General features: G+C 53.3%; 1 protein-coding gene across 1 annotated transcript in view; it reads right to left on the reverse strand.

Annotated features, from left to right (window-relative positions):
• Positions 1 to 12,691: 12,691 nt before the first annotated feature.
• The window catches only part of LOC118991336 (kinase suppressor of Ras 2-like), a 52,035-nt gene continuing 37,335 nt past the window's right edge, over positions 12,692 to 27,391 (reverse strand). Inside the window, exons 8-11 of the mRNA XM_037052603.1 lie at positions 25,582 to 25,713; positions 21,480 to 21,609; positions 20,365 to 20,498; positions 12,692 to 18,721 (exon numbers count right to left, since the gene is read on the reverse strand). Of these exons, the coding sequence (XP_036908498.1) occupies positions 18,715 to 18,721; positions 20,365 to 20,498; positions 21,480 to 21,609; positions 25,582 to 25,713 (403 nt within the window). The 3' untranslated portion in view covers positions 12,692 to 18,714. The remainder of the gene's footprint in view (positions 18,722 to 20,364; positions 20,499 to 21,479; positions 21,610 to 25,581; positions 25,714 to 27,391) is intronic.

The following is a 27,391-nucleotide window of genomic DNA, read 5'->3' on the forward strand; positions in this document are numbered from 1 at the left end:
GTCTTTACGGCGGTCAGCACTTGGTATGACACAGAAGCTGTTTTTCAAATTGTACTTACTGGTAATTTTCATTAATGACATTTAAACCACCACACCTGGCTAGTGGCTACCCTATCAGACAGCACGGCTTCTGAGCATTACTGGGGGCCTGAGTATGAAGCCTCTGGCAGACATACACTCAGGCGAAGCCCTTCAGGGGGGTGTGAGGGAAGGGGGTGCTTTTAGCCATGTCTTGTTTCTTCTAGAACTTCCAGCTCTTGTTCTTCAAATGGGATCTGATGTTTCTTTCTTTTTTTTTTTAAGAAAAACTCATTGGGATTGGAAGACATCACACAGAAAAAAGACTCTGGATGGGGCCAGGACAGGGCAGAGATGCTGTCCTCCTGCTCTCCGCCACACTTGACGGGACCTGCATTCTGTTACCAGGCTGATGGCATGGAATCAGATGTCGATGGGAAAGAGAAAACAGTGTGAGACATCGGAATTCTCAGCGGTGTTGTTGGAGGTGTCAGCAGCTCTGTTCTTACTGGACGAAAAGGCAGAGGGGAAGGAGCCCAGCGCTAAGGGGCACAGGATGCCAGAGCTTCAGGCTGCAGCCCTTGTCTCCGGAGTACGTCTGTCCCGTCCGTGTGGGGGGCGGAGGAGATGCTGGGTCCACAGCTTCCAGGAGCAGTGCCCACAGGTGCGTTGTGGCCCCGCAGCCAGCCTTTCCTGTATGAAACTGATCTCTCATGCTTGCGAGCTGGGTAGAGCTGCTCCTGACCCCAGAGACACATAGGTTCCAGTGACACCCCAATAACAATGGCAGTAACAGCCTTTCTTGAATTCTGAGCTGGGCTCCATGCTGACTGGTTCCTACACATCATCTCCCCTCAGACTTCACTTCTAGCTAAGAAGGGGGGTGCGGTTATTACCCTGACATGATGTCTGAGGAACCGGATGCTCAGATTTGTGTAACGCGACTGCCTTCTTTCGGGTTTTCCCAGAAGCAGACTGAGCCGAGGAGCCACATTTATGCCATTTATTAAGGAAGCGTTCCCAGGGGAGATGGGCAAGGGGGTGGGGGGAGCAGGCAGGCAAGGGACAATTTCGGGTGAGGTCCTAGCCTCAGCCCGACCCTGCAGAGGACTCTGGAGTGTGAGGTCCACCTCCCAGGTCATTCTGGGAGGTGCCGGGATTAGTACTTCTGTACCCGGCGGTCACGGCTAAGGGCCACCCAGGGGCAGGCAGACACCACTCGGCATCTGGAGGACAGTGACGAAGACCCTGAATGGCACCTCCCCTGGGGTCCGGGTCAATGAGAGGAAGGGCCAGGGTCAAAACCCTGGCATCAAACCGTGGAGCCTGGGACCTGAGCACGAACGGGCTGGTGGCCCAGGCCCCTTGCGCATGGACGCACGCAGGACCATTTCAGAATGCTGAAAAGTATATAGCCCTGGACTGTGCAAGAAGGAGAAAAGTATATAGTGTTTTCATTTTGATTCTTCCAAGTGGGGCTGCCCTCAGTGTTTTTGGTGAGGAGCCAGCCTTGTATAAAGTGCCGCTGATAGTAGGGTGGAGAGGTCTCGTTTAGGTTCTGCCTTGGTTTTTTTTTTTATGTCTTGGGAAAATCAAAAGCTGAGACAATATCAGTTCCTCTCACCCCCCACCCCCACCCCTCATTTAGTGGACCGTCAGGCTGCCTGGTCGGAGAAGGAGCCAAGAGTATATTGAAGTTTTTCCCAAGGCCAAAAGCAGCGTTTCTCAAACAGTTCCATGAAACCCAAATCCTCCAAGATGCGTAAACAAAGGGGCCAAAAAGTTGGGAAACCTGCCCCCCGCTGGGAGAGTCTGTGAGATACTTGAGCATATTAAATGCTCCAGAAGTCCTGTAGCAAAACCTACGCACACAGTCACACCCCTTGGTCTCACCCAGGGCCCCTTCGCTTTCCGGCTGCACCCGCTCATCTGCCATGAATGTGTTTCAGGAAAACCCAGGCGCTGGCTGCAAGCGCTGTTCTCAGGGCCTGAGAACGTGTTTACCCTTATTTGGCTTGTCAGCGGCTGAGTTGTTATTTCACACGTTGGTAAACCCCAGGAGAGCTTCCCAAGTTATAAATGGTGCAGGGGAAACAATGGCTCGATTGTCACGTGCAGTGGCCATTTGGAGCCCTTGGAAGGGCAGGGACCGGCAGGCCGTGGTCCGATAAAGCTGGGGTGCTGGCTAGGCCACCTGCAGCTCACACCCAGTGCCCCACCCCGGGAGCAGTAATCCTGGCCGGTTCAGACCGACGGTGGTTGTCGGGCATGTCGTACAAGCACAGATGCCAATGTCACGTGAGACTGGCAGGGACCCAGCCCCAGTCAGAAGGAAGGAGTGGGTGAGGGACAGAGGCAAGTGAAGGTGGGGGTCAGGGTGAGTGCATGGTGAGGGGGGGAATGTGAGTGTTTTGGAAGCGGGCAGGTATGGGTGTGTGTGGGTGTGTGTGGGTGTGTGCACACATGAGCAGGCAGAGGTCAGCGTCTGGCAGGTGGGGTGGGGGGGGCACTTGAGGGTGGGACCACCTCTGGGAACTGTAGGCCTATGAGAAGAGGATCTGAGCCAGGGGTCAGAATTCCCCCGTTGCCCAACCCTGCTCGTACCTGGAGCTCCAGCCACTTGCAGGAGCTGCGCCTGCTTCAGCTCCAGCATGGCCTTCCTGGGCCCCTTTGAGGACATAGGAAGGGCCCAGAGGGGCAGCCTTGCCCCCAGGGCCCATTTCAAGAGAAGGAGAAACACATCTGAATGTAGCGTGGGGGTCCCTGTGACTGATCCCTTCCCATCAGCCGACTGGCAATGCCCGGGCCCCCACCGCCTGTCAGGCCGAGCCCCTAAACCTCGTTCTGGCATCCAAGGCTCTCAACAAAGGCTCCCCATTCAAGTCCTACCTTTGTTTCCCAGACACCCCAATGTAAAACACGCCAGGAGAGCTTACTCCATGCTGAGCACTCCCTGTATTTCATGTCGTGCCGTTGAGAATTCATCACCATCTCAGGAAAGAGGTTCGCTTACTGCTGTCTTTACAGACAAGCAGCTGAGGCCTCCAAGACACAGAGTGACTCACCCAAGGTCACACCGCTGTTCCGTGGCTGCAGCTAAGACTCAGGCTCAGGTCCGTGGGTTGCCCACCTGCCCATGTGTCACAGGGTCCTCCCGGCTGGGGCAGGAAGGCGTGGGGGTGGCAGACCTCCTGAGCTCCGTCTCTTAAGTTTGTTGTCCTCAAAGTGAGGCTGAGCCCATGATGGGAGAACCAGCCGCCAATGGCAGTGGCGCCCTTTCTGGCTGCGCAAGCCGGAGTGCGAATCACCTCCCCGAGCCTCAGCCTCTGCAACTACGGACTGGGAAGAGTCATTCCCCCTCCAGGGCTACGATGTAAGCAAGATGGCGAGTAAGGGAATGACTGTCAAACAGTGGCATCGCTGGCACTCCGCCTGCCCTGTAGGTGTTTAGTAATTATTACTGGAGGTCAAGTCTGTCCCTCGGAAACTCACACGATCTCTCCTGCCTCATTTGTACAATGGAAGTGGATGAATTGCTTTCTTCTCCCAGGGAAGCTGTGCTAACTGCTCCTTCTGCAAATGCGGCCAGCACCCCCTTCCCTGATCCGTCCTTGGCCACGTTTGCAGCAGGGTTCCTTCACCTCGGCCCCTCGGACATTCGGGCTGACCGTTGTGCCCTGGGTCTGTCCTGTGCGTTGTGGGGTGTTGAGCAGCAACCCTGGGCTCTAGCTATTTGGTGCCAATAGAATCCTCTAGTGGGGACACTGCCAGATGTGTCGGAGGTGGGGGTGGACATCACCCCTGGGTTGAGACCTATGCATGCAATTGCTCAAATTCATTGCAACTTGTTTTCTCTGGGGCCATCTAGAATCACAGATTCTGACTGTCTGGGCTGGGATTCTGGCTCCTCACTCAGCATTGTGTAACTCTGGGCACCTCACCTAATCTTTCTGATTCTCGGCGGCTTCACCCGTACAGCAGAGTATTTGTTCTTGCAGGTGTGTCGTGAGGATTAAACGGGAGGACAAATGTAAGGTGCTGACAGGAGATGGGACACAAACGAGGGCAGGCTCTGGAGGGTCTCGGTTTGGTGAAGAGGAACCCAGGGGCCAGGCGGGTCTGAGAGGCCACGTCCCTGCCACCCCAGCAGCTGGGTGGCCTCATCCACACCTTGTTTCGGGCTGCCAGGTACTTTCCCTGCAGCCTGTGCGTGGAGGTTAATGAGCTGTTCAGTTCCGATGACTTGCGAAGTCTCCCTCCCTCCCTCCCTCCACTCAACACCTGCTGTGCCTGATTGATGGTGGCCCCAGGGCCACAGAGGACCACAAGTCAGAACCAGGTCAATCACTTAGTTCCAGGCCCCAGGGAAGACTTTGTCCCCTTCTCCTCAGCTTGAAATATGAGAGGTGGGGAGGGAAGATTCTGGTCCAGTCTCACACCCCTCCCCACATCAACAGTCCCCCAGCTAAATGTCAGATCTGTGCTTGAAATATCTAATGGTTATGGGCTGTTGATGCCAGGAATTGTGTTAAGTTTTTTTTTTTTTGCCTGCTTCTCATTCTCATTCCCAAGTGAGAGCAAGTATTAGCTCAAGTTTACAGCTACAGAAACTGAGGCTCAGAGTGGCCATCTCTGCCCCACCAGGTCACATGCTGGCCTGAGTGGTACAGCGCAGGGCTGAAATTCAGAGGCTGTGGGAGACTTTCTCTTCTTGGATCCCGCAAAATGGGGCAACTCATTCCACCCACCCCATTTTTTTCACTGTGGGAAGAAATCACACTTGTCAAGGGAGGCTGGCAGCCTTAAGACTGTTAGATACCAGTTGCCACTCTCGGAGCTACTGGGGTGAGCCGAGGCCTGGGTGGACTCCCAGCAGGGAAGGGGCGTTCTTGGGTGCAGAAACTAGGGGTGAAGTTTGCTCTGGAGTCACTAAGGCCAGCCCTGTACCACAGCCACAGTAGTAATAAATAGTAACTCTAGCAACATCTGTAGAGAGCTGACTAGGGGCCAGCACGTGCCCTGAGTACGCGCGTTAATTCGGGTAAGCCTCACAACACTGGGGGCTCAGAGATGTTAAGCAACCTACCCGAGGCCACACAGCTAGCATGTGCTACAGCTAGACTTTGACCCCAGGTCTGCCAATGGGCTCTTACTCCTGGGATGTGTGCAGGGGAGAATGTACTGGGACAGATGTGGCCAGTTTTTCCACCTCCTGCAGCCCGGTCTCCAGGAAGGAGTTTGGGTCCTAGCTCATGGTCCTCGCTCTCAGTTCTTTCTGCACTGCATGAGTTGAATCCTCCGTTTCACTCGCTGGCTTTCTGGGTCGGAAGAGGTCTTGTGGCACAAAAGTGCTTTGGGGAGTGAACTTTAGAAATTCAAGATACTTACGAGCCTGTCATGTTGGGTGTGGGCCCGAAAGAGCTCGAGGTCTGTGTTCTCGCCTTGAGTGGGACCAGTACTTCATCCCTCTGCACCAGCTTCGTCTGTCAAATGTAATTGGGCTGTTTTAGGGATCAACAAGACAACACCAAGTACTTTCGGAGCTGGGCATACAGCAGGTACCCCCTAAGCAGAGTCATATTTGTGTGTTTGTGTGTGTGTACACATGAGCATACAAGTGTGTATTTATGCATTTACACCATGCTCACTCCTACAGAGAAAACTCATCTGTGGCTGGCCAGATGGAAGAATACTGGGCCAGGCTGCAATGATTTGCATTACTTGCTCAGCACAGGGTGGAGTCTCAGCCCTTCCCCATTGACAGGCTGGCTCATGGGACTTGCTTTAGACCACTGGATGTGGTCAGTGGATGTAATTTGAGATGTGTTCTGGTGTTCTGCCATAGGAGGAGTATGCCCCAGGGGGCTTCTCCTTCAGCCTAAGTCTTAAAGACATAGGGCACAGACTTGAACTTGACCTGAAGTCTAAAGAGCAGCCTTAGTTAAGCCCAACTCAGATCTACAGACCCAGGAGCGAGAGAATAAACGCTGGTTATTGCAAGATGTGGCGTTTGGGGGGAGCTTTGTTATGCAGCATCACTGTGACAACAGCCGACCAATACACTGACACCTTAGACTCCTTCTGTGAGACAGACAACAACGGAATGCAGACCCAGTTTGGCGGCAGTGTGATGCAGTAATTCTCAAATTCTTTATTGGCATAAATAATTCAGACATCGGATTCTCACTAAACATTGCACTAAACACAAGAAACAACAGGCCTGTCGGCACAGAGGCTCACTACCTGCCCGACAGCCCGAGTTAGAAATACTTTTTTGAGAAGTGTAGAAAACTTTATAAATGATTCTGTACAAATATACACAGCGGACCCTCCATCCGTCTGGCCGCCCTTTCTCAGATGGCATCTGAATCGATTGTTCTTTCCCAGCAACGAGACGTTGGCAATGAGTGAGAGAGAGTCAGAGACTGGGACAGACACACAAGGGGAAAGGACAGAAGTGGCCCCAAAGGGACAATGTGAAACCAGCTGCTTACGTGACCTCAGTCTGTGACAGTCACACAGTCGTGGAGAAAACAATATGGGCCATTGGTCCATGTCAGTCTATACAAGAATAGTTTTTATATATATAATATATATGTATAATATTTATAGGTATATATACTTTGTGTATAGAAAAGGTAACAGCATCATTTACATACAAAGCCTTTGCACAATTACAAATTTCCCTAAGGTCAGTAACTTGGAGAGTGATCAACCAGCGGAAATGTGTGGTAAGTGTGCGGTCAGTGTGACCCCGGGGTGAGACCGAAGCTCGGGCGGGGAGAGAGAGAGACGAGAGGCTTGGGGTGGGACTTGACCACCCACGTTAAGGATGTTCTCAGCCTGGCCCACCTGTGGGCGAGGGCACTCACCTGGTGTGCCCAGGTCATCTGGCCCCAGTGAGTCCCTGTGGCCTCCAACTCGAGGCCTTGGAGGGGACTGGTCTGACCAGAGGCTTCCCAGCTCCCTGAGACTGGACCTGTCCTGTGGATGCTGACCACCCCCCATCAGTCGGGAGGTATCCATGAGATGAGAGAAACCCTCCCCATGTCCAGCAGGGCACTAGCATCTGAGAAAACACACAACACCCACCATCTCTCAACTGCAGTTTCCCCCCGTTTCTTCCCCAGGAAGGTCTCTCTCGAGGTGGAAATCCTGGGGACATTTCAGTTGGGCTACTGAGAAGAGAAACCACATTTACTGAGCACCTACTGTGTGCCAGGTTGTGGGATGCTATGACATTCCTGATTTCATTTACTCCCTCCAACAACCTCAACGGTTCGGGATATACTAAGAGCTAAGGGCAGCGTGAAGCCAGGAAAACCCACGGACTGTGTCAGGGGAACTGCTGGCGCTGAGAAGGTGAGGTCATCATTCCACTGTGGAGAGCGGCCAAGTGGAACCAGGCACAGGCCCACAAGTCCTGCTGACTCATAGCAGCCACACACATACCACGGGCATCCAAAGACACTGTGTTTCCCGTCTTTCAATCCCTGACATATACTTATAGGGACATCAGGATGCACCACTCCACCAAGATGCTTGGGACATTCTCTCCCACGCTTTAGACTGTATGGTGGACTCGGCCTGTGGACCACTATGATCCCTAGGTATTCTCCAGCCACTCTTAACAGACCAGTATTTTGCCCATCACACCTGTAACCTTTAGTTGCAGACCCTTGGTGGAAGGTCTTTCCAGCAATAAATTTCCATGTTGATGCCTGGCCTTGACCTCTGATGGCCGGTGCCAAGAGTGACATGACCTCGCCAGGAAAGAGGCCTTGGCGAGACAGCTGAGGGAGGTTTTCGGGTGCGGCAAGACAGATCTGCAAGGCCTTGGAGAGACCGGAGACCCTGGCCACAGGAAGAGGTAGAGGAGGAAGCAAAGGTGGGAAGAAATGCTTTAGGGAGAAGGGCTGGTGGCCAGCCCCATCAGCAGCAGTGATGTGCACGGACTGAAGATCCCGGAGGGGGAGGACCACACGACAGAGGTGCGGGGGTGGGGGAGACAGGCAGCGACAGAGGGGGAGGCCCCCCAAGGCTAAGGGGACCCGCAGAGAGAATCGGAGGCAACCTAAGTACTGGCCTAACTTCAGTTATCACGAAACTGTCCCAGGACTACATCTTCCCCAGGACACAAGGCCAACAGCAGGGACCAGGGCACGGTGGGGGGCATCAAGACTTGGGGAGAAGCCAAGGTCTGTATGTCTGAGCCAGGAAGATGAAATCTTCCAGTTCCTCCCAGCACCAGGTTCTAGGTCTGACTCTCAACAAATCATGATCCTACCTCTGAGCCTGAGCTGGGCTTACTCCTTTCACCGTTCCCACTGTTCCCTACCTCCTACACCCGCCGCTCCACTCAAGCCACGGTTCAGAAGGCCCCTCCCCTGCCTTTCTTGAGGCCCTTTTTGGGGGCCTCAGGGCCCCATCAGAACTCTCCCATCTCCCCCACCGGGCTCAGGTTCCCTGTAAGGAGGGGCCACTTCCCCCCCATGTTCCCACTTTCTAAATAGTCACTGAATGGGTGTAAGAAATGAGGCCATGGGGAATGAAGGGCTGGGGCTGCTTGACACTGGGCCCCGCTGACGGCACAGAGGACACGAACTTGTAAAATATGGGGAAAATCACAAAGAATTCTTCAGCTGCTTAATTGGAGGCATTTTAAATCCACGAAGGGGCCCAACAGTAGGAGCTCCAGGGGTCCTAGAGGATCGCAGCGTGGAAACGGTGCCGTGTGAAATGTGGGGGCCACGTGGGAGCTCACAGGGGGCAAAGGCTCCCAAGTGCTGGGAAGTCGGGGTCAGAGAAGTTCAGTGACGTGATGCCTGAAGTCACCACTGGGGCTCTCAGCCTTTTATTCCCCATAGCAGGGTCAGGATGTGTGTTGGCGGGTGGGTGGCAGGGGGAATGGGGACAGTGGGTGGGGGGGAGGAATAAAAATCCACAGCGTTCCCCAGGAGTGGGGAGCACAGCGACCTCAGAAGAGAACAGACCCTGAAAAGGGGGAAAATTGTGCTCGGGCCTGGCCAAAGGCAGCCCCCACCCCCGGGGCCGCCAGGGGGCTGCACAGCGCCCCCTGGAGGCGGGTTGGGCGGGCAAGTGGGCCAGGGTCGGGGGGCCTTGGTGTGGCAAGACAAGAACATTAGGTAGCCTGGTGTCTACACTGTAGCTACATAGCAGTTACTTGAACTTACATGAGTTCATATGTACCCATTTAAAAAGTAGTATTACTATTTTTATTATACTATTATTAGCAACACAGATAGAAAAATAAACAGAGGAAAATGGCTACATTCTTGGAGGACCAATGCATTGCATTAATTGTCCAGGACGCACTTAAGCTGCCACTGCCCCAAGCCGGGCAGGGCTGGGGCGGGGAGAGGTTGACCCACCAGGGAACGGGAGGCCCCAGTCAACTCAGCATCCTTCTTGGAAGGTGCTTGGCTGAGTGCCCCCACTTCCCAAATCAAAGTGCCCAGCCCCAGGCCTTTGCAATGGCTGACCGCCCTGTCCCCCAAGTCCTGCGTGTGACTGCTGGACCCCTGGGGTCTGAAACCCACCACCTGCCTCCCTCCCAGGGACCGAACTGCCACCTTTGTCCACACCATCCACTTATTGCTTCATGTCCACCAGGCACAGCCGTTACAACGCTTCTCCAGAACTAACTAGGGGTTGGAGGGCCGTGGAAGGAGCCTCTGGCATTCTGGGGACTCTCCTTCCTGGGGAAGATGGAGGGGGGGTGGCCCTGAGTGGCCCCCGAGAGCAGCGCTAGGACTGCCTGATGCCGGACTCAAGATTTCAGTTCAGCAAGAGGACTTGTGTCCTAGAAGGACTGTGGGGCGATGGGGTGGGCAACTGCGGGAGGAACGGGGAGAATGTGGCAGGGAGAGCCAGGCCTGGGGTGGCTGGCCTGCGGGTCACTTCCTGCCCCGGGAGTCAAGGTTTCAGACCTTGTCTTGTCCGTGTAGATAACACAGGACCGGTCAGCATTCTCCTCCCCGAGGAGGCCTTCAAGCCACTGAAGATGCTACCTGTTGCTGTGAAACCCCGTCTGCAGGCCACGGTTCCTCCCTGAGTTCTCCCGTTTCCCTTTGCCCGATTTCCCTTCTCTCTGGTGACCGGCTGCAGATGGCAGGGGGCTAGACTTGGGTCCCCGTGACGGGGCTGGGAGACGGCCTACTCAGGACCTCACACCTCAGCTCAAACCAGTGAAAACCGACGGGGACACCATTGTCCTTCCAACCCCCTAGTGCTTTCCCACTGCCCTGAGACCTTTGGGACCCTCTGCAGCCTGGACGCCCCTTGTCCTCAACCCCCACCCTTCTGCTCGTCCACCCTGCCCTCTGTGCTGTTCCTCCAGGCTACCCAGGCCTGGAATGGCGGTTCTCAGATGGGGTTGGGGGTGATTCTACCCCCCGAGGGACATTTGGTAACGTCTGGGGATATCTCCGGTTGTCACAATTTGGGGTGGTGCGAAAGGGAAGGTGGTACTGGCACCTAGTGAGTAGAGGCTGGAATGCTGCTGGACACCCTGCAATGCACAGGACGGGCCCCCCCCCTAACAAATCACCCGGTCCCAGATATCAACAGAGCTGAGGCTGGAGATCCCACCCTAGAACCGGGGTCCCTTCTACCTTTAGGTCTCAATTTGAATGTCATCTCCTCGGAAAGCCCTTCACCAACTGCTCCCAAGTAGTCCCCGCATCTCATGGCACTGGCCACCCACTGGCTTTCCTTCCATAGTCCTGGATGAGTTATAATTTACATATGACCATTGGCAGGAATCCTGTCTCTCTCCCCCACTGGGCTGTAAGCTTTGCAAGGGGCAATCGTCTGTTTCGTTCACCACTGAATGCCCAAGGCCTCGGATACGGTGGATGTTCAATAAATAGTCCACTGACCAGCGGATGAAGAAATAGCCTGCGGGATTCTAAACCGACCCGGACACTGGCGTCTCCGTAAGGACACAGACAGCCCGCTCCCACCCTGGCCAGCCCGTCACTCCCCATTCCCAAAAGGCATCTCTGCCTGTTGTCTGCCTGTGTCTCTTCTTGCTGTCCTGGCACCGGTCTCTCCAAAACTCTCACTCCAGTGCTGGAGGTCGGGGTATTTTTAAACTAAGAGAACTAGCCAAGCTGGTGTTGTTTTTGGTGTTTTTTTTTCTTTTTTTTTTAAGTGGTGGAGAAGAAAAACTAAGATTTGTTTTTAATCATTAGACTTTCAAATCTAAGAAGGCACGATACAAATAGCACTTTGGCATAAACAATGGAGGCCTGCTCAGGGGAGGGGGGGAGCCGTTCCTTTGAGCTAATTTAAGCTAAATACATGGCAGCTATTTTTCATCCCTACTATTGTGTAACTTTCTCCTGGGCTCTGGGTGGGGTGAGGGGGAGATGTTATCTGGCAGGAGGTGGGGTGGTGGTGGATAAGGGGAGGAAGGAAATGAAGAGGCAGAGGATGGAAAGCGCTCTGAGCCACCAAGCTGGTTATCAGAGGTGTTTCTGGAGCTGGTGGTCCACTAGGACCCCAGGAAATTTTGTCTGGATGAAAACTAGATTTTGAGCCTTCCTTATGGGGGGGCAAAAAAACAAAAACAAAAACAAAAACCCCAAAGCCATTGGAGTCAAGTCCCTCTTCCTTCCCTCTAAATGCAATGTTCCGTACCCTTATAGTTCCCTACAGTGAACTGTACAAACTTTTATAAACCACCTCAAGTAAAGAATGGCTCTCCTCCGACACACACACACCCTCCCTCCTTAAGGTCCGGGGGCCTTGCACCCGAGCCGTTCCACAGCTGGGGGAACGTGCAGGCCCTGAGGGGAGCCATTCCCTGGAAGAGAAATGATCTCTCTCCAAGCAGCAGGCCGCCACAGGATCACACATAGGGTCTTTGGGGCCCCATCTTTCTTTNTCCGTACCCTTATAGTTCCCTACAGTGAACTGTACAAACTTTTATAAACCACCTCAAGTAAAGAATGGCTCTCCTCCGACACACACACACCCTCCCTCCTTAAGGTCCGGGGGCCTTGCACCCGAGCCGTTCCACAGCTGGGGGAGCGTGCAGGCCCTGAGGGGAGCCATTCCCTGGAAGAGAAATGATCTCTCTCCAAGCAGCAGGCCGCCACAGGATCACTCATAGGGTCTTTGGGGCCCCGTCTTTCTTTCTGCATTTTCCCAGGTCACTGTTGAACAGACTCCTGCTAGACCCTCAGAGACTGTCCACCAGCTTCTAATGACCGGATTTCTGCCGCCAAGACTTCTAATGATTGGACTTCTGAAAGTTTCCAAGACCTTGGTTCTAAACCCACGCCTGCCTCCAGGAAGGGACCTAACTCAGAAGAGTTTATCTTTTCTCTCTGGGCTTGAGTTCCTTGTTGAAAAAGGAGGGAAGGCCTGAAGTGAGAAATGGTCCTTCATGTCCACCTCAAGGGGCAACTCGGATACCCTGGGGCTGCATTTGGTGGGCAGTAGGAAGGCATGCTGTGATTGATTAGCAATGTCTGCCAAGAGTACAGGGGGGGGGGCGGTGGTGGCAGAAATGGCATGTATTTGCCCTCTTTAGATTAGATCATCCTTCTAGATACAGACCATTCTACAGATCTTCATCCCAATAACTTGGCTGAAGATACACGTTCAGATGAAGACCTCGCTGCTACAGATCTTCATCCCAATAACTTGGCTGAAGATACACGTTCAGATGAAGACCTCGCTGATCCCTCACAGGCATGACATCCTGTCTTATTTCCACACTGGTATCTGAGCCACAGCATGGTGGGGAAGTCACTCACCCCCCAACAAATCTGACACCTTCATTGGAAGACACACCAGCCAGAATATGCCTTTGTGGCATCCTTGTGCAGGGGACCACTGTCCATATGCATGGGACTGGGGTCTAATATCAGGGGGCCAGTTTAGGGGATGGAACCAATCTGTCTCTCTGGGCTCCAGGCAGGCGATCTGTAAATGCTAGGGGTCAGCTCTTCCTTTCTTTGGGCCAGAACTATGGCCTTTGCGCTCAGAGTGCCATACATGACAGCAAGTTGAACTCATGGAGGCGGATCTTGTTGGAGGTTCAGAAATCAGCCTGGGAGAGCTTGGGAAGAGCAGCCTGATGCTGGCCTTTGTAGAGCCTTTATCACACAATAGTGTCTTAAAAGCTCTGATAAGTCCTGCAAGCAAGAAATAAGTTCAATTTTGTTTTGCCTAAATACTTCCAAGGCATATTTGTCCAGAACCCTTCCAACAATGCAACATCATCTAGTCTCCCATGGATTAAAGGTCTACGGACTGTGCTTGGTAAACTGGGTCTAACCTAGACCATACATGCTGCAGGCAAAGCCCATTTCATTTCCTCCAGTTCAACCGACAACAGGCAGACAACCATCTCGACCCGACAGAGATGAGTCCTTCATGTTCTCAGTGTTAAGGAAAGGGGCTGCATGACCCCAATTAGCAGAAAGGAAGAGTCCCTTTCCACCCCTGGGAGAGAGGAGCACTCACTGGCGAGCCTCTAGGGACAGGACCACAGATCAACGTCCAGGGCTGTCCAGGGCTGGGCAGGGCTGGGCTGATGGAGCAGGAGTACTGGGGGAACCCAGAAGCAGCTCTGCCCACTAGACTCACATTTCCTGGAAACCCACAGCCTGTGGCAGCCCATCAGTCTGGACATGTAAGTGGGAACTTCCGTACAAGCTCCCACAAAGACCCTCACTCTCCCCTGGACCTTCCTTCGTTGACTTCCTGTTTTCTCCCCTCTCTCTTGGTTGTGAGCTGCAGATGACATCAGGGGCTGGGACTGTAACATCCCAATGGGCAGCCAGACATTAACCGCTCCAAATGGCGGTGGGTTCCTGGGAACGGGCAAGTCTAATGACTCACATGTACAATGTCGGCTCCACAACGTAATAGTCTGGTTTACACCTTTTGCCCATAGTTTCTGGCCTGTGAAAGGGGGATAATGGTACCCAGCTCCTGGGTCCATCCCACCATGGGAATTCAGTTGGACAGGCAGGTAGTAAGTGCTCAGCGACGGTGGCTGTTTGAAATGGATCATTACTCTGCTTTCCAGGGTCCAGGTGCCTGGGATCCCCTGACCAAGGGGCCTCTTTATGAGTCATATCCATTAAACCTGGGAAGTTCACCTGGGGTGCTGTGGGACCCACAGCACAGGGCCTGAAAATCCCATTACTGCCCAGCCCAGCCAGTGCCTCACTCTTACCAGCAAAACCTCCCTCTCTGCATCCTGGAAACATTTACTGAGCACCTACTATTATGCCCGAGGCACTACGCTAGATGCTAGCACGTGAGTTAAGTTGGGGGACTGAAGCTCTCCCAACTCTCTGCCCCAGCTGGTTAGAGAGAATGGGCATGAACTGTAGGGTCCTGAGCCAGGAGTCAGGGATTTGGGTTAAGAATCAGGAGCAGGGCCCACGGTGGCATGATGTGGGTGAGTCAGAAAGAATGAGAACTTTCGAGACACTGGGTGCCCGTGTCCTGGGGCCCAGACTGATTCTCATGGCCTTTACATGTGTGTGCAGGTGAGGGCTGAGGTAAGGGGTGAGGTGAAGCTGGGGGCCGGGGAGTGTCCCCTGAGCCTGCTCAGACACTTCCTCGCTTTACAGGCAAAACTGAAAGAGGACACAGCAAGCACACTGCTCGCCAAGGTCCATTCCTTTCCACGGAGCGAGTGCGTGAAAACCAGCTCTATGTCAGCAACCTCATCAGACTGGGCTGAAGCACACTCATTCAACGTCAAGTGACAATCACCCGCGAAGCCCAGGACTGCTGGTCCCCAGTGATGGAGGTGTCAGAGGCTGGTTTGAGAAGAGCAAGGGCAATGTCCTGACACTGGTGGCTAAAGGGTTCTGGGCACTAATCACCAAGGGGGACTGCCATGAGACCAAGATGACCCATCAAGGCACAAGAGAAACCTCCTTAGGGGGTGTTCGAGGTTGAATTGTGTCCCCTCCCACCAAAAAGACGTCGAACTTCCAATCCCCATGACTTAACAATGTGACTTTATATGGAAATAAGGCTTTGCAGAAGTAATTAAGATGGCATTGAACTTGACAGCGTGGGCCCCTGATCCCATATGACTGGCATCCTTAGAAGGAAAGAGAGACCCCGGGGATGAGTGTGCACAGACAAAGGGCCATGTGAGCAGACAGCCTCAGGAAAAACCAATCCTGCCAACACGTCCATCGTGGACTTCCAGACTCCAGAACTGTGAGAAGCAACTTTTGGTTGTTGAAGCCACCTGGCCTGTGGAAATCTCATCAGGCTAATACAGCCGTCAAGCCCAGCTCGCTCCTCCATCCTCCAATGCCCCAATGCCTCCCATGTCCTGCAGGCCAAGTGGTCTCAGGGTCTGCTCCTGCTCTCAAGGTCGGCGTCAGGGCAGGATATGTGCACATGGAGGGGAGGTGGGAAAGTGGCAGGGCCAGGTTTCCTGAATACAAGAGTCTAGTCCCCAGAGATCATGCCAAGGCCGCTATTGACCAAGAATCCAAGATACAAGTGGAGAGGAAGCGGGGGAAGGGGACTTCCATGGCAAGATGAGATGCTTCCCTTTGACTAGTGAAAGGAAAACCAGGACAAAACGGCATCAGGTGGAGATTTAGAGTCTCCACCTTCTCTCGGGATGGTGACATGTAGGGACACCCCAATGTAAGGCCAAGGGGGTGATGCCCCTGCCAAGGAGTCCTTGTTTTGTGAAACACCTGTGGCCTGGAGCAGTCAGGTGGAATTCCGTGTGCAAATCCACATGCCCTTCGAAGAAGGCAAGGTCAAGGCTTCCTGGTGAGTCTTCACTCTGTGGACTGGTCCACCTGGGAAGCCTCTGTGCATCCAGGTGTGCAGGAAGCAGGGCACCAGCACACAGCTGTGATGGGACAAGTCTGCGTGCGCGCGCGCGCGCACACACACACACACGATCTTCAATGTGTGGATTCTACAGCAGGAGTCTCAGTCATGATGTGAAAATTTCACAGCCCCCTTTTTTCCCTGCAAAAGACGAATGACTGCGACCCCCTCCCAACACTTCGCCAGTGAATAACGGTTGAGGTCAGTGGGGAAGGTGGTGGATTAGGTTCTTCCGGATGGAAAGGTTGGCACAGGACGTTAAAGCTGGCCTCTACACAATCCAGGGCGGGGGTCGCCTGGAGGAGCGGGGCAGGGAGGGGCTGGATGCCTGGTGCAGGCTGGCTGCTGCAAACTCTGAGGAAGCTGGGGACAAAGTAAGGATGTGGGCGAAGAGGGCAGAGTCAAGAGCAGGTGACGTGGGGCCCAGGGACAGACCCACAGAACCCTGTCCGGCAAAGCGGAGAAGTTTCAAGGGTGCGGCGAAGGCTGGGCCTTCTCGCTCTGCTCCCTCAGGCCCTGTCCTCCATCTCCAGCTGGTGCTGGTGAGCAGATGGGAAAGGCAGCCTCTGGAGAGACCCTGCTGGGCCCTGCCCCAGGCTCTGGGAGGCTGGTTAGTTAGTTCCAAAACCAAGAGAGGCAGCAGGGGCAGGCTGCAGCTCTGGCAAGTGTTCCGGCTCCAGGGTAGCCGAACCCTGCCTGCTTCTCCCTTTCTTGTTTTTTTTCTCCCAGCACAAAGGTCCATGACAAAGACTGGAGTCCACGGACCCCCCTACGAAGCCCTGGCTGGATTTCAGGCCCCCCGGAGGCCACGGGCAGAGCCGGGGCTCAGGCCTGGGGTTGGTCCTCTGGGCGACTATTGGACCACAGGGGCAGCCGCTGCTAAGAACTGCCTCCAGCAATACCAGAGCAGCTGGGGGCTTGTGTAAATGTGTGTACAGTGCCTCCAAGACACACACACGTTGAGCCAAGAGCCACAGTTTACAGAAGTCCTTGGAAGAGGAACATGTACTTAGGAAGAGCCCCCACGGGGGCCTTTAGTCTCTGGTCCCACGCAGGTGGGAGTGCTGGGAAGGCATTCTGGAAGGTTCTCTGGGAGGCACAGGGCTTTCCCTGGCCCAGGGTCTTGGGAAGCATGACTCGTTTCGTCATCTTCCCAGTTTGGAAGCAGAGTTGGCCCCCAGAGCAGAGACCAGTCTGGGGGCCACTCGAGGTGAGGAAGATGCCCCCCTCACCTGGGTGGGTGCTGAGCCTGAGCTCAGGTAGGGTTTCTGAAGTCTGAGTGCCCCTCTCTGGGAGGGAGACGTCTGGATAAGGTAGCGACCAGAAGCACATCAAGCCTTAGCCAGCCCAGGAATTACAGAGAGGCCACGGGCCGACCCTGCAGTGCTGCCCACTGCCCAGCGCGGAGACAGGCTTTCCTTTAATGCCAGATCAGAAGAACGGGGTCCAGAGCTTTGGGAATGTAAGACCTACTTTATAAGGTTTAGGACATAAGGAACAGAAGGCGGAGGCTGCCCCCACCACATTGCACGCACCACCGATGCTTCCGGCACGCTTCCCGGGTAATACTCCCTCCCAAGGTGGTGGGGAAAAGACACCCTTCGGCCCCGGTGGGCATGAAGGTGACGGACAGAATGCGGGGGCACTGAGCAAGCACAATGGACCTCTCAGGGGGAGCCACTCCAGGCCTCAGCACCAGGCTGGAGCTGAGCACACAGAACCTCTATAGACAGCCTCCTTCCTTGCTTTCTCAATGGGACTCTTCGAGGGTGAAGGGGAGGTGACATCCTTTGCAAACAGGCTGCTGTGAGTACGCCCTAAAACCCAACACACACGTATCCCAGCAACCGAAATCTATCATTGTGGTCGTGGACTTTAGCTGGTGTAACTGCCGGAGCAGAGGGAGGGGAAAAGAACATCCTAGAACTCCCTGCCCAGAGCCCCAGTTCCGAGGGCCCAGATTTCAGGGGGTGTCGAGGATAAAAGTGAGCTGTAAGGAGCCCCCAGAAGTCATCCTGGCTAGGGAGCCACTGTGCTTTCCAAATGGCAGGGACGGGGTGGGACAAAAAGGGATGATGCTCTCACAGAACAGGAGCAGGAGGTCTGGGACCTGGACCCCAGAGAGACTCAGAGCCTGAAAGACACCCAGAACCGTTCTGCTGCACTTCGGAGCGGAATGCAAAGGTGCTGCGAGCCATGACAGGCTTGGGCTGGGGCCCCTGAGGACAGATGTCTGCAAAGGAACAGCATAGCCCCTCTTCCCAGCTCTCGGCCGGCAGCCCCCAGTGAATTGGGGCTCAGCTCTGCGTCCCCTGACACGCTCCCTGAGAGTGCAGCCGGGACCCGCCACACGGAGGCCAGAACAGCCAAGGCTCTCTGGAGCACAGGAGCCTGGCTTTTGCTTGTCAAGAGGAACGGAAGGCAGAGGGCATGGCACACGCAGACGCACATGTCCAGGCATGTCCACACACACACACTGGTCCCACGAGCTTTTCCCCGTGGGCTTCCTGCCTGGTCTCCACGGCCCCGGGACTCTGCATTCCGCTCGCATCCCTCCTCTCCACCCTGCCTCGCACCTTGCTTGTCAGTTCTGTGTCTCCCTGGCTGGTCCCGTTAAGTTCTGGCTCATGGGTCCCCCACCCTTCCCCAGCAAAAGGACACAGGTCTAGGGTACAGGGAAGCCACCGAGCTGAGTTGTGCAGTGGTCCTAGGCTGGCCGGTGTCGGTCCCCTCTGATGGTGAGCCTCTGGCCTCCTGAGCTAGCAGAGGACAGAGCAGTGAAGAAGTGGTGGCTTGGGAGCTGAGGCAGCTGAGCGTCATCCCTTTGTCCAATGGTCACAGCCTGGAGTGGGGAGAGAAGGGAGAGAATGGCAAGATGTCACATGGATATGACAATGTCATCTTTTGTGAACTTGCACCCTTCCGGTGAACCAGGCAGTTTGAGACGAGCTATTCCCATCCTCTACAGGAAATGGTCAGAGGGACTCCTCTTTATTGAGGTCCTACTATGTGCCAGGCTCTGTGCCAAGCATGTAATACTTGATCTCGTTTAAATCTGAGAATAGCCTGTAAGATAGGTACTTCATATCCTTTTAATAGATGAGAAAACTGAATGAAGCTCAGAGAGGTTAAGTGTTTTGCCCAAGGGTGCACAGCCAGGAAGCAGCGTGGTTGGGATTTGAACCTAGAACTCTTCGGGAGCATGTAGCCTCTGGACTAAGGATGGTCACCAGCATATGGGAGGACCGAGGCCCTGTGGTTCTGGAATACCAGCCCGCATGCCATGTGGAGCTTCTGAAAATGTGTGGTGAGGGCTGGGGCTACAGGAAGAAGGGGTGGGACCAAGATCCGCATCACAGACCTTGCTGTGAGCAGGGGCTTTGCCCACTCCTGTGGAGATAGGATCTTGGTGACCAGGAGCAGAAGTCTGTGTCCAGTCTCCCAGGAGGGTTCTGGAAAGAGACCCAGAAGGCACACAGGTCATCTTTGCCTAGAAGGTGGCAGAGTGGAGGGATCAGGACCACTGATTTAGGGTCTAGCTCCACCTGGGTTTGAATACTTGCTCTGTTCCTCACTAGCTGTGTGATTTTTGTGCTGGCTAACCTCTCTGTGCCCTGGTTTTCTCTATGTAAAGCCGTGACGGTGACAGCACCTGCCTCCTGGGCGGGGGGCTGTTAGGAGTCAGTGAGGTAATGCAGACAGAATGCTTGACACCGCACCCGTCGCACGTGTGTGACACTCAGGGACACGCAGATGACAAGAGAATGTGCTGGTGGTTGTGATGATGACGTGCACCGTCATGGAAGCTCAGTGCAACCCGAAAGAACTGGAAGCAGGAGCTTGAACAAATATTCACACACCAATGTTCACTGCAGCATCATTCACAGTGACCAAAAAATGCAAACAAACCAAGCATCCGTCCACGCGTGAGCGGGCACACGAGATGCAGCATACCACACCCTGGAACCCTACTCGGCTATAAAAGGGAATGGCGTTCAGGCATGCTGCCGTATGGATTAACCCTGAAAACCTTATGCTACGGAAAAGAAATCGGATGCAAAAGGACAACTGTTGTATGCTTCCGCTGACATGGAATATCTCGAATGGGACAATTCAGAGACAGAACGTAGTAGACGAGAGGTCCCTAGGGATTCGGGAGGTACTGTTTAATGGTTACACAGTTTCAGCGTGGGGGGTTCAGGGTTCCGCCTCGCCATGGGAGGAGGCTCCGCTCACTGGGCATCAACTTTCATCAGGAAGAATTAGGCAATGGAGTAGCTCGGTAGCCACATGGCACGGGTTGGGGCCCAAATCCCAGAGCAGGCTCCCCGGAACGGAAACATGGTAGAGAAGGCTGCTGCCTGGCGGAGGGAGGTGGGAAGGAAAGGGGAAGGCTGGAAGAGGGGTTGGGGACGGGGGCAAAAGCGGACCACAGCCAGAGGACCAGGGCAGGGAGGAGGGGAGAGGTTAAGTGGGGACACCTACTCCGCCGACTTCCAGAAGTGCCCGGGGTGAGACAGCCGGCGGTTTCGCTTTGGCAGCTTCTCCAGCATGTCCATGAGCTTGGTGCAGGAGGGTCTCTCCTCTTGTTCAAAGGCCCAGCAGAAGAGAAGAATGTCCTGCAAGAAACCAGCATGTGACGATTTCACCTAAATGGCGGCATCTAGATGACTCCTGGGAACCTCAATGGCTCTGTCCATTCATCTACCCACTTGTCCCCGTTTTATAGCCATCCATCCATCCGTCCATCCAACCAACCTTCCACTCACCATCCCTCTATCCCTCTGAATTCATGTATTTGTTACCCCTCCAGCCGCCGCGGTAGATGCATTTATCATCCATCGAGCCGTCCATTTACCCTTCCTTCCTTCCTCATCTACCCACTCACCCACTTTCTGGGCCACATAGCATACTACATAAGCCCTATTCTCAAAGACCTGAGACACACTGAGATCAATAAAATGCTTCTCAAGGAGCTTCTGGACATTCTCCTTAACAGAGAGGGAGACATGGGAATCCTGAGGCCTTTAGCCACAGCCCAATACCGATAGCCCTTCGAAGTCATAGGAGGGAAACGGTCCTTACAAGCATACAAGGTAATCACTCCCTTCCTACCTCATCCATCTTCTGATCAAAAGAGGGGATTCCTTGTGCTATATTTTACAAGAAGATTATCGATCTAGCCTTAGGCTTCTCTGATTCTGTATGTCCTGTTCTGAGTTAGATAATGCCTCAAATTTTTATGTTGATGCAAATAACATTAGAATGATGAATACCACTGATATTTTCACGAACATCTTTTTAATCTGGCAGAAAGAAAAAAAAGAGGTATTCTCTGATTCTTCTGTATCAGCTGTTCACTGCGGGCAAAAACCTGGTCAAGTGTTACTGCGCCCCTGATGGCAGAAACCTGAATTGCAGGCATAGTTCAGCAGTTTTGCCTTCTAAGCTCCAAATCATTACAGGACAAGGCTGTGGACGTGCTTTTACCGCCACCCTTTGGAAAAGCATTAGTAACCTTAACACACGAGGAAAAGAAGGCCCAGGAAGGTGTCTGCTGTTCCTCTCGTCTCCCAGACCTGGTATCGTCCTGGACTTACCGAGATTTCTTTTCCCATGCCGATCTGGCTGAGGTTGGGTTTCATGCCTGTGCCCATTTGCCAGATTATTGCCTCTGCTGGTTGGGTCTTGAAAGGCCACTCCCTGGCATGGAGTTCATACCAGATCGTTCTGTTGGCAGATGGCGTTAAAAAGGCGTTGGCGTGATAGGTCACTCAAATCCATTCTCCAACACTCCCCCCCGCCCCACACCTGGCCACCCTGTTCCCCCAGAAGTTTGTGTCCAGTCTCCCAGGAGGGTTCTGGAAAGAGACCCAGAAGGCACACAGGTCATCTTTGCCTAGAAGGTGTTTGCCTCCCCACAGGGCTGGTGTTTTTCTGTCTGGGATGTGCAGTGCCCAAGGCTTTCTCGATGTCTTGGAAGCCGTGCCTATCCTGGGTACCTCCTCTGGTGCCTCCATTAACAGGAAGCAGAAACCTAGGACCCGAACAGCTTCCTAGTAAGCGGCTCTGACCTCTGACTCCATACTTAACAGTCAAACACCCCTGGGAGGGAGTGGTTAGGGTTACAAAGTCATGTACAAGGGTGGTCTTCCCAACATGATGCGTGATAGCAAAGAATGCGGGAACGATACGGTCACTCAGTAATAGGGACCGGTCTCTCTGTATGATGGTGAACCCATAAAATGACATGGAGGACTGGATTATTATGAAAGCATTTCAAAGAAACTTTGCTGACATGACAAATATGTTCAATATAGAATTTAAGTGAAAAAAAAGCAGGACACAAAACTATATGTAAAATATCAGATCACTCTTTTTAAAAAATGTTATATATGGACAAGAGAATAGAGAGAAACAAAGAGAAATGTTAACAGTGGCTAACTATGTGATAGCATAGGACAGAAATGTGCTTTCTAAGAATGAACTGTCCTGTAGAACAGTGGAAAGAAAACAAACAAACAAACTCTGAGAGTCAGATGGCCTTGGGGTCAAGTTCTGATTCTATCGACCCTGGTTGTATGATGCTGGGTAGGTCACGTCACTCCTCTGGGTCTAGATTTCCTTACCTGCCACATGAGACAAATGACGAAACTGCAGGGAAGAATGCTTATCTGGGCTACGGAGTGAGGCGACGAATCAATGCCCAGGTTATTCTAGAAGGATTGCTTGTGTTATCACTTGCTTTGTACATGTGACAGAGCAACGGTTGAAGAAAGGCCTGCTCGGAGGAGTAGCAGTGGGGACAGACAGGGCGTGGGCTGGGCGGGGCTTAAATGACGCATAAGGACCATGGGCGGGGCTTAAATGACGAGTGACCTTAGGAGGCCCGGTCTCGGTCTCGGCTGGCCGAGGAGACTTCTCAATCGGGAACTATCTGAAACAATCCTAGGAGCTGGTCTTTCCTCTGAGCGAAGCTGGTTTATGTAAATTTGCTTTAAAGCACACGTTGTGCCTTGTCACCCCCTTTCGTGGGAAGGCTGTGTTAAATCGGCTATTTCTAGGGTTCCACTACTCGGTTGGCATCTTCTTCCCCCTGCCAGCCTCATCCTTCTGGGTGGGGGGGTGCTGGGGTGTGAGTCCGTTTTGTTCTAAGTCATGCCTGAGCGTGATGTTCCCAGGCAACAAGAGGCACCTGACTGGCAGGAAACCAGGAGCACCGGGTCCTTCAGAATTCAACAGTGTCAGGAATAAAAGCCTCATTAAAACTTCCTTTCGAACCCAACTTTCAAGAGAAACTCACTTGCAAGAAAAATTAAAAAACTGCTAAAGATGAAAACTCCAGTGGAAAACCAATTACTTACTTGGGTACATTTTGTTAATTGCATGCTTCTGTCTCCTGCTAAATTTATATGAAAATATACCAACTTAATTATTGCAGTTTGGTTTCAGATAACGGTGTGTAACTAGATAAAGACAGGGGCATAAACTAATCAGGGCAGGTGACAGTCTCTAATGGGGTCCGAGTGGCAGATGGTGAGGGTCCCGATGTGCCAGGCTCAGCCGCCCTTTCCCAGGTTTTACCGAGGGACGCAGGGGGGCACTTTTCCACAGAAGGTGGTCTAATGTCTCTCAGAGGTGCAGAGTCTGTGTGCCCCCACCTGCAGGCCTGCACCTGCTCCGAACAGCTTCCCCTGTGCTGCCTCCACCAGGCCTTGCTACCGCCCGGTGGATCAGGTAAGTCAAGGATGAGTGAGGCCATGGGAGGGATGTGGGCACAGAAGCCTCCCTCGCTGCACCCTCTCAGAGCACGCTGCCCTGCATCTTGGGGCTGTGCATCCTGGACCCTCACTGCCCCACACTCTCAAAGGCACCCCACCCTCTCTCACGGCTGTGGTTCCACTTTCTACTGACAATCCTAAACATCTCTCTCCAAACTTGGCCATGTGTAGGTTCAGCTGCCTTCTGGCTGGATCCATCGGTCACCTCCAAGGCAGCGCGAGGTCACTGGGTCCAAATGTGCTCTCTTTGCTTTTCCGACACACCCCAACCCTGCCCCGTGTCCAGGGGGCTCCACCTGGACAAAGTGCTAACCCCCCTGCACCCAGGTGCCTCAGGTAGCTACCTGGGCACCACCCACCTTCAGTCCCTCATCAAACCCTATCACCCCCACTTCGGAATGCTTCTCCATTCCCAGCTTTTCCCCCGCTCCCCAACCCTGGCGTGGATTCACCGGACAGTGGCAGCCTGTCTGCCAGGGTTGCTCACCCAGCCTCAGGTTTGCCCTTCTCTTTCCAATTCTGTGCACACGGAAGCAACTGTTCTGAAACTCAGAATACTATCAGGTCACTCCCCTGGTTTAATTAAACCATCCGGGGTTCCCTCGTGCTCTGAAGGTGAAGTGAAAACTCCTTAACTCAGCCTCTAAGTCCCTGCAGGATGGGCTCTATTTCCTTATCGCCCCAGCCTCAGTGTTTTCCTGATTCTCCACCACTCAGCTCCCTTTCATCCCCCTACTCCCCGCAGGCTCCTCCATTGTGGATAATTTGCTCCTTTCCCCCTGCGCCTTTACACGTGTTCCTTCTGTCTAAAACACCTCACCCTATCCTCGCCTCGGATACCTTTAACTTAGGCTCAGGAGTCGCCTCCTCCGGGAAGCCCTCTGGTCTCCCTGGCTGGATTTAGTTCTCCCTTTATTCCCATAGTCCTGTGTTTATCCTCAGCATAGCGCTGGTCATACTTTGATAAAATGGACTGTTCTGTTATTTGTCTTCGACTACACATGACAGAGTACAGACCTGTGGTGGTTTTAACATATGTCTGCAAATTATTTGACACTTTTTTCCTGCAAAAGTAGACCTTAACTCCCCTTCCCTGGACCACAGGCTGGATTTAGTGACTTGCTCCTAATAGAATGTGGCGGAAGTGATGTTAGGTAATTTCTGAGAACAGGTCCCGACGGCAATGGGGCTGACAACAGCCGATGTGCTGTCAGGTCTCTGGAGCGGCCCCCTGCGGACAGCCGTGTGTGGGGGGCCACTTTGGACGGGGATCCTCTGTCCATCCAGCCTTCACGCAGCTGTAGTCCTGGCCAGCGTCCTGCCTGCGCCCTCATGAGAGACGCTGAGCCAGCTCAGACTGGCTCCGCTAAGCCACGCCCACATTCCTGGTCCCAGAAACTTGAGATGATAAATAAATGTTGTTTTAAGCCACTATGTTCAGGGGTGTCCAACCTTTTGGTGTCTCTGGGCCACACTGGAAGAAGAAGTGTTGTCTTGGGCCACACATTAAATATATTGTGACACATAATCACACACACAAAAATCTCATCATGTTTTAAGGAAATTTCTGATTTCATGCTGGGCCACACTCACAGCCCTCCTGGGCTGCATGCGGCCGGCAGGCTGCGGGTTGGACACCCCTGTTTAGATAATCTGTCAACAGTAGATGCCTAGTAAATAGCTATTGCATGAATGAACGAATGAGGTACCCTGCCGTGGTGACACAACCGGTTAGAAACCAGGCATGAACACCTGCTCGGGTCACCCTTCCCATCACACCCCAATCAGATCCCCCCAATCTCCAGCCGCCTTTGCCCCCCACAGACGGGTGCCCCGTCCCTTCCAAAGGGAAAGAAGAAACCCTTGGGAAGTGCGCCTCTGCCAGGGCTGGGGCTCCTGAAGGCCAGGGCGGCCCACCTACCCGAGGGCAAAGACATCCGAGTGTTTGGAGAAGGGGAGCTTGTCCTCCTCCGTGTCGGGGGCCAGCTGGCGGATGATCTCTGGCGCCAGGTGGCACAGCCAGCCGTTCTGAATGCGTAGCTTGTCCTCCCGCCTGGAGACGCAAAGCACAGGGTGAGCCCCGAGTCACAGCCCGGGGGGGCCAGTCCCCCGGCACTGACCCCACGGCCCTGGGTGATCTCTGCCGGCTTTCTTGCATCTCCCTGTTGGGCATGGCCTGACCTTGTACTTGAGGCTGGTCTAGAGAGAGACATATGACACCCAAATCATCATCAGGTCCCTTCGCCTCGGAGGCACCCCCTGCTCCACCTTTATTCCATATATACAGCCGATTCTTGTTATTCACGGCGGTCGTGTTCTATAGAGTCTCCGTAAACACTGTATCAATGAACGTAAACTTGTTGCTCCAAGGGGCAATATGCACACCTGCGTGTGGACGCATGCACCAGGAGCACAGCCACGAACAAGGCCAGCAGGGTCCCTGTCCTCTGGGGGCCTGGCCTTCGGTAGGGGAACACGATGACAAATGAATTAGACAGGGAAAGTAGACACAGTGATAAGCATTATACCAAAATAAATAAATAAATAAAAACCTTAAAAGGAATGGAATGGGATGTGTAGAAAAGAGCGCTTACTTGAGCCCTGGCTGGTATAGCTCAGTGGATTGAGCGCAGGCCTACGAACCAGAGGATGGCCATTTGATTCCCAGTCAGGGCACGTGCCTGGGTTGCAGGCCAGTTCCCAGCAGGGGATGCATAAGAGGCAACCACACATTGATTCTTTCCCTCTCTCCTTCCCTTCCTATCTAAAGATAAATAAATAAAATCTTTAAAAAAAGAAATCTCATTTTAAAAAAAAGAGANACGAACAAGGCCAGCAGGGTCCCTGTCCTCTGGGGGCCTGGCCTTCGGTAGGGGAACACGATGACAAATGAATTAGACAGGGAAAGTAGACACAGTGATAAGCATTATACCAAAATAAATAAATAAATAAAAACCTTAAAAGGAATGGAATGGGATGTGTAGAAAAGAGCGCTTACTTGAGCCCTGGCTGGTATAGCTCAGTGGATTGAGCGCAGGCCTACGAACCAGAGGATGGCCGTTCAATTCCCAGTCAGGGCACGTGCCTGGGTTGCAGGCCAGTTCCCAGCAGGGGATGCATAAGAGGTAACCACACATTGATTCTTTCCCTCTCTCCTTCCCTTCCTATCTAAAGATAAATAAATAAAATCTTTAAAAAAAGAAATCTCATTTTAAAAAAAAGAGAGAGAGCTCACTTAGGTAAAAGGTGAGCTAAGATCGACATGGTGTCAGGGACCCAGGCCTGTGAAACAAGAGTATTCCCGACAGAAGGGAAAGTAAGACAAGGTCCAAGGCGGGCCCCATTTGGCGTGTTCTTGAAACCTAAAACACCTCGGTGTAACTGGGGCACGTGGTGTGTCTCTACTGTAATGGATAGCTCCACCCCCGGTTGATGGGCTATGGGTGGTCCCCCTTCCATCATTATAAACAACGCAGCTATGAACATCTTTGGGCAGATACCCCTACCCCTACCCCTTCACCTACATCCATGATTATTCCTTAGAATACACTCTTGGAAGAGACAGGAAGCCGGCTCCCTTCTTCACGCTGTAAATCTTTAGCAAGTGCAGCACTTCCCCTTTGGGACTGAAATCTGACCTCCTCCAAGGTTTTGCCTCCTGCAAGACGCCCAGGGAAGGGCCAGTTAATGCAGGGAGAGAGGGCAGGCGTGGGAGAGCAGGGTGGAATATC

Source organism: Sturnira hondurensis, unplaced genomic scaffold (assembly GCF_014824575.4).
Source record: "Sturnira hondurensis isolate 20B ecotype Veracruz unplaced genomic scaffold, ASM1482457v3 Scaffold0007406, whole genome shotgun sequence".
NCBI classification, from domain to species: domain Eukaryota; kingdom Metazoa; phylum Chordata; class Mammalia; order Chiroptera; family Phyllostomidae; genus Sturnira; species Sturnira hondurensis.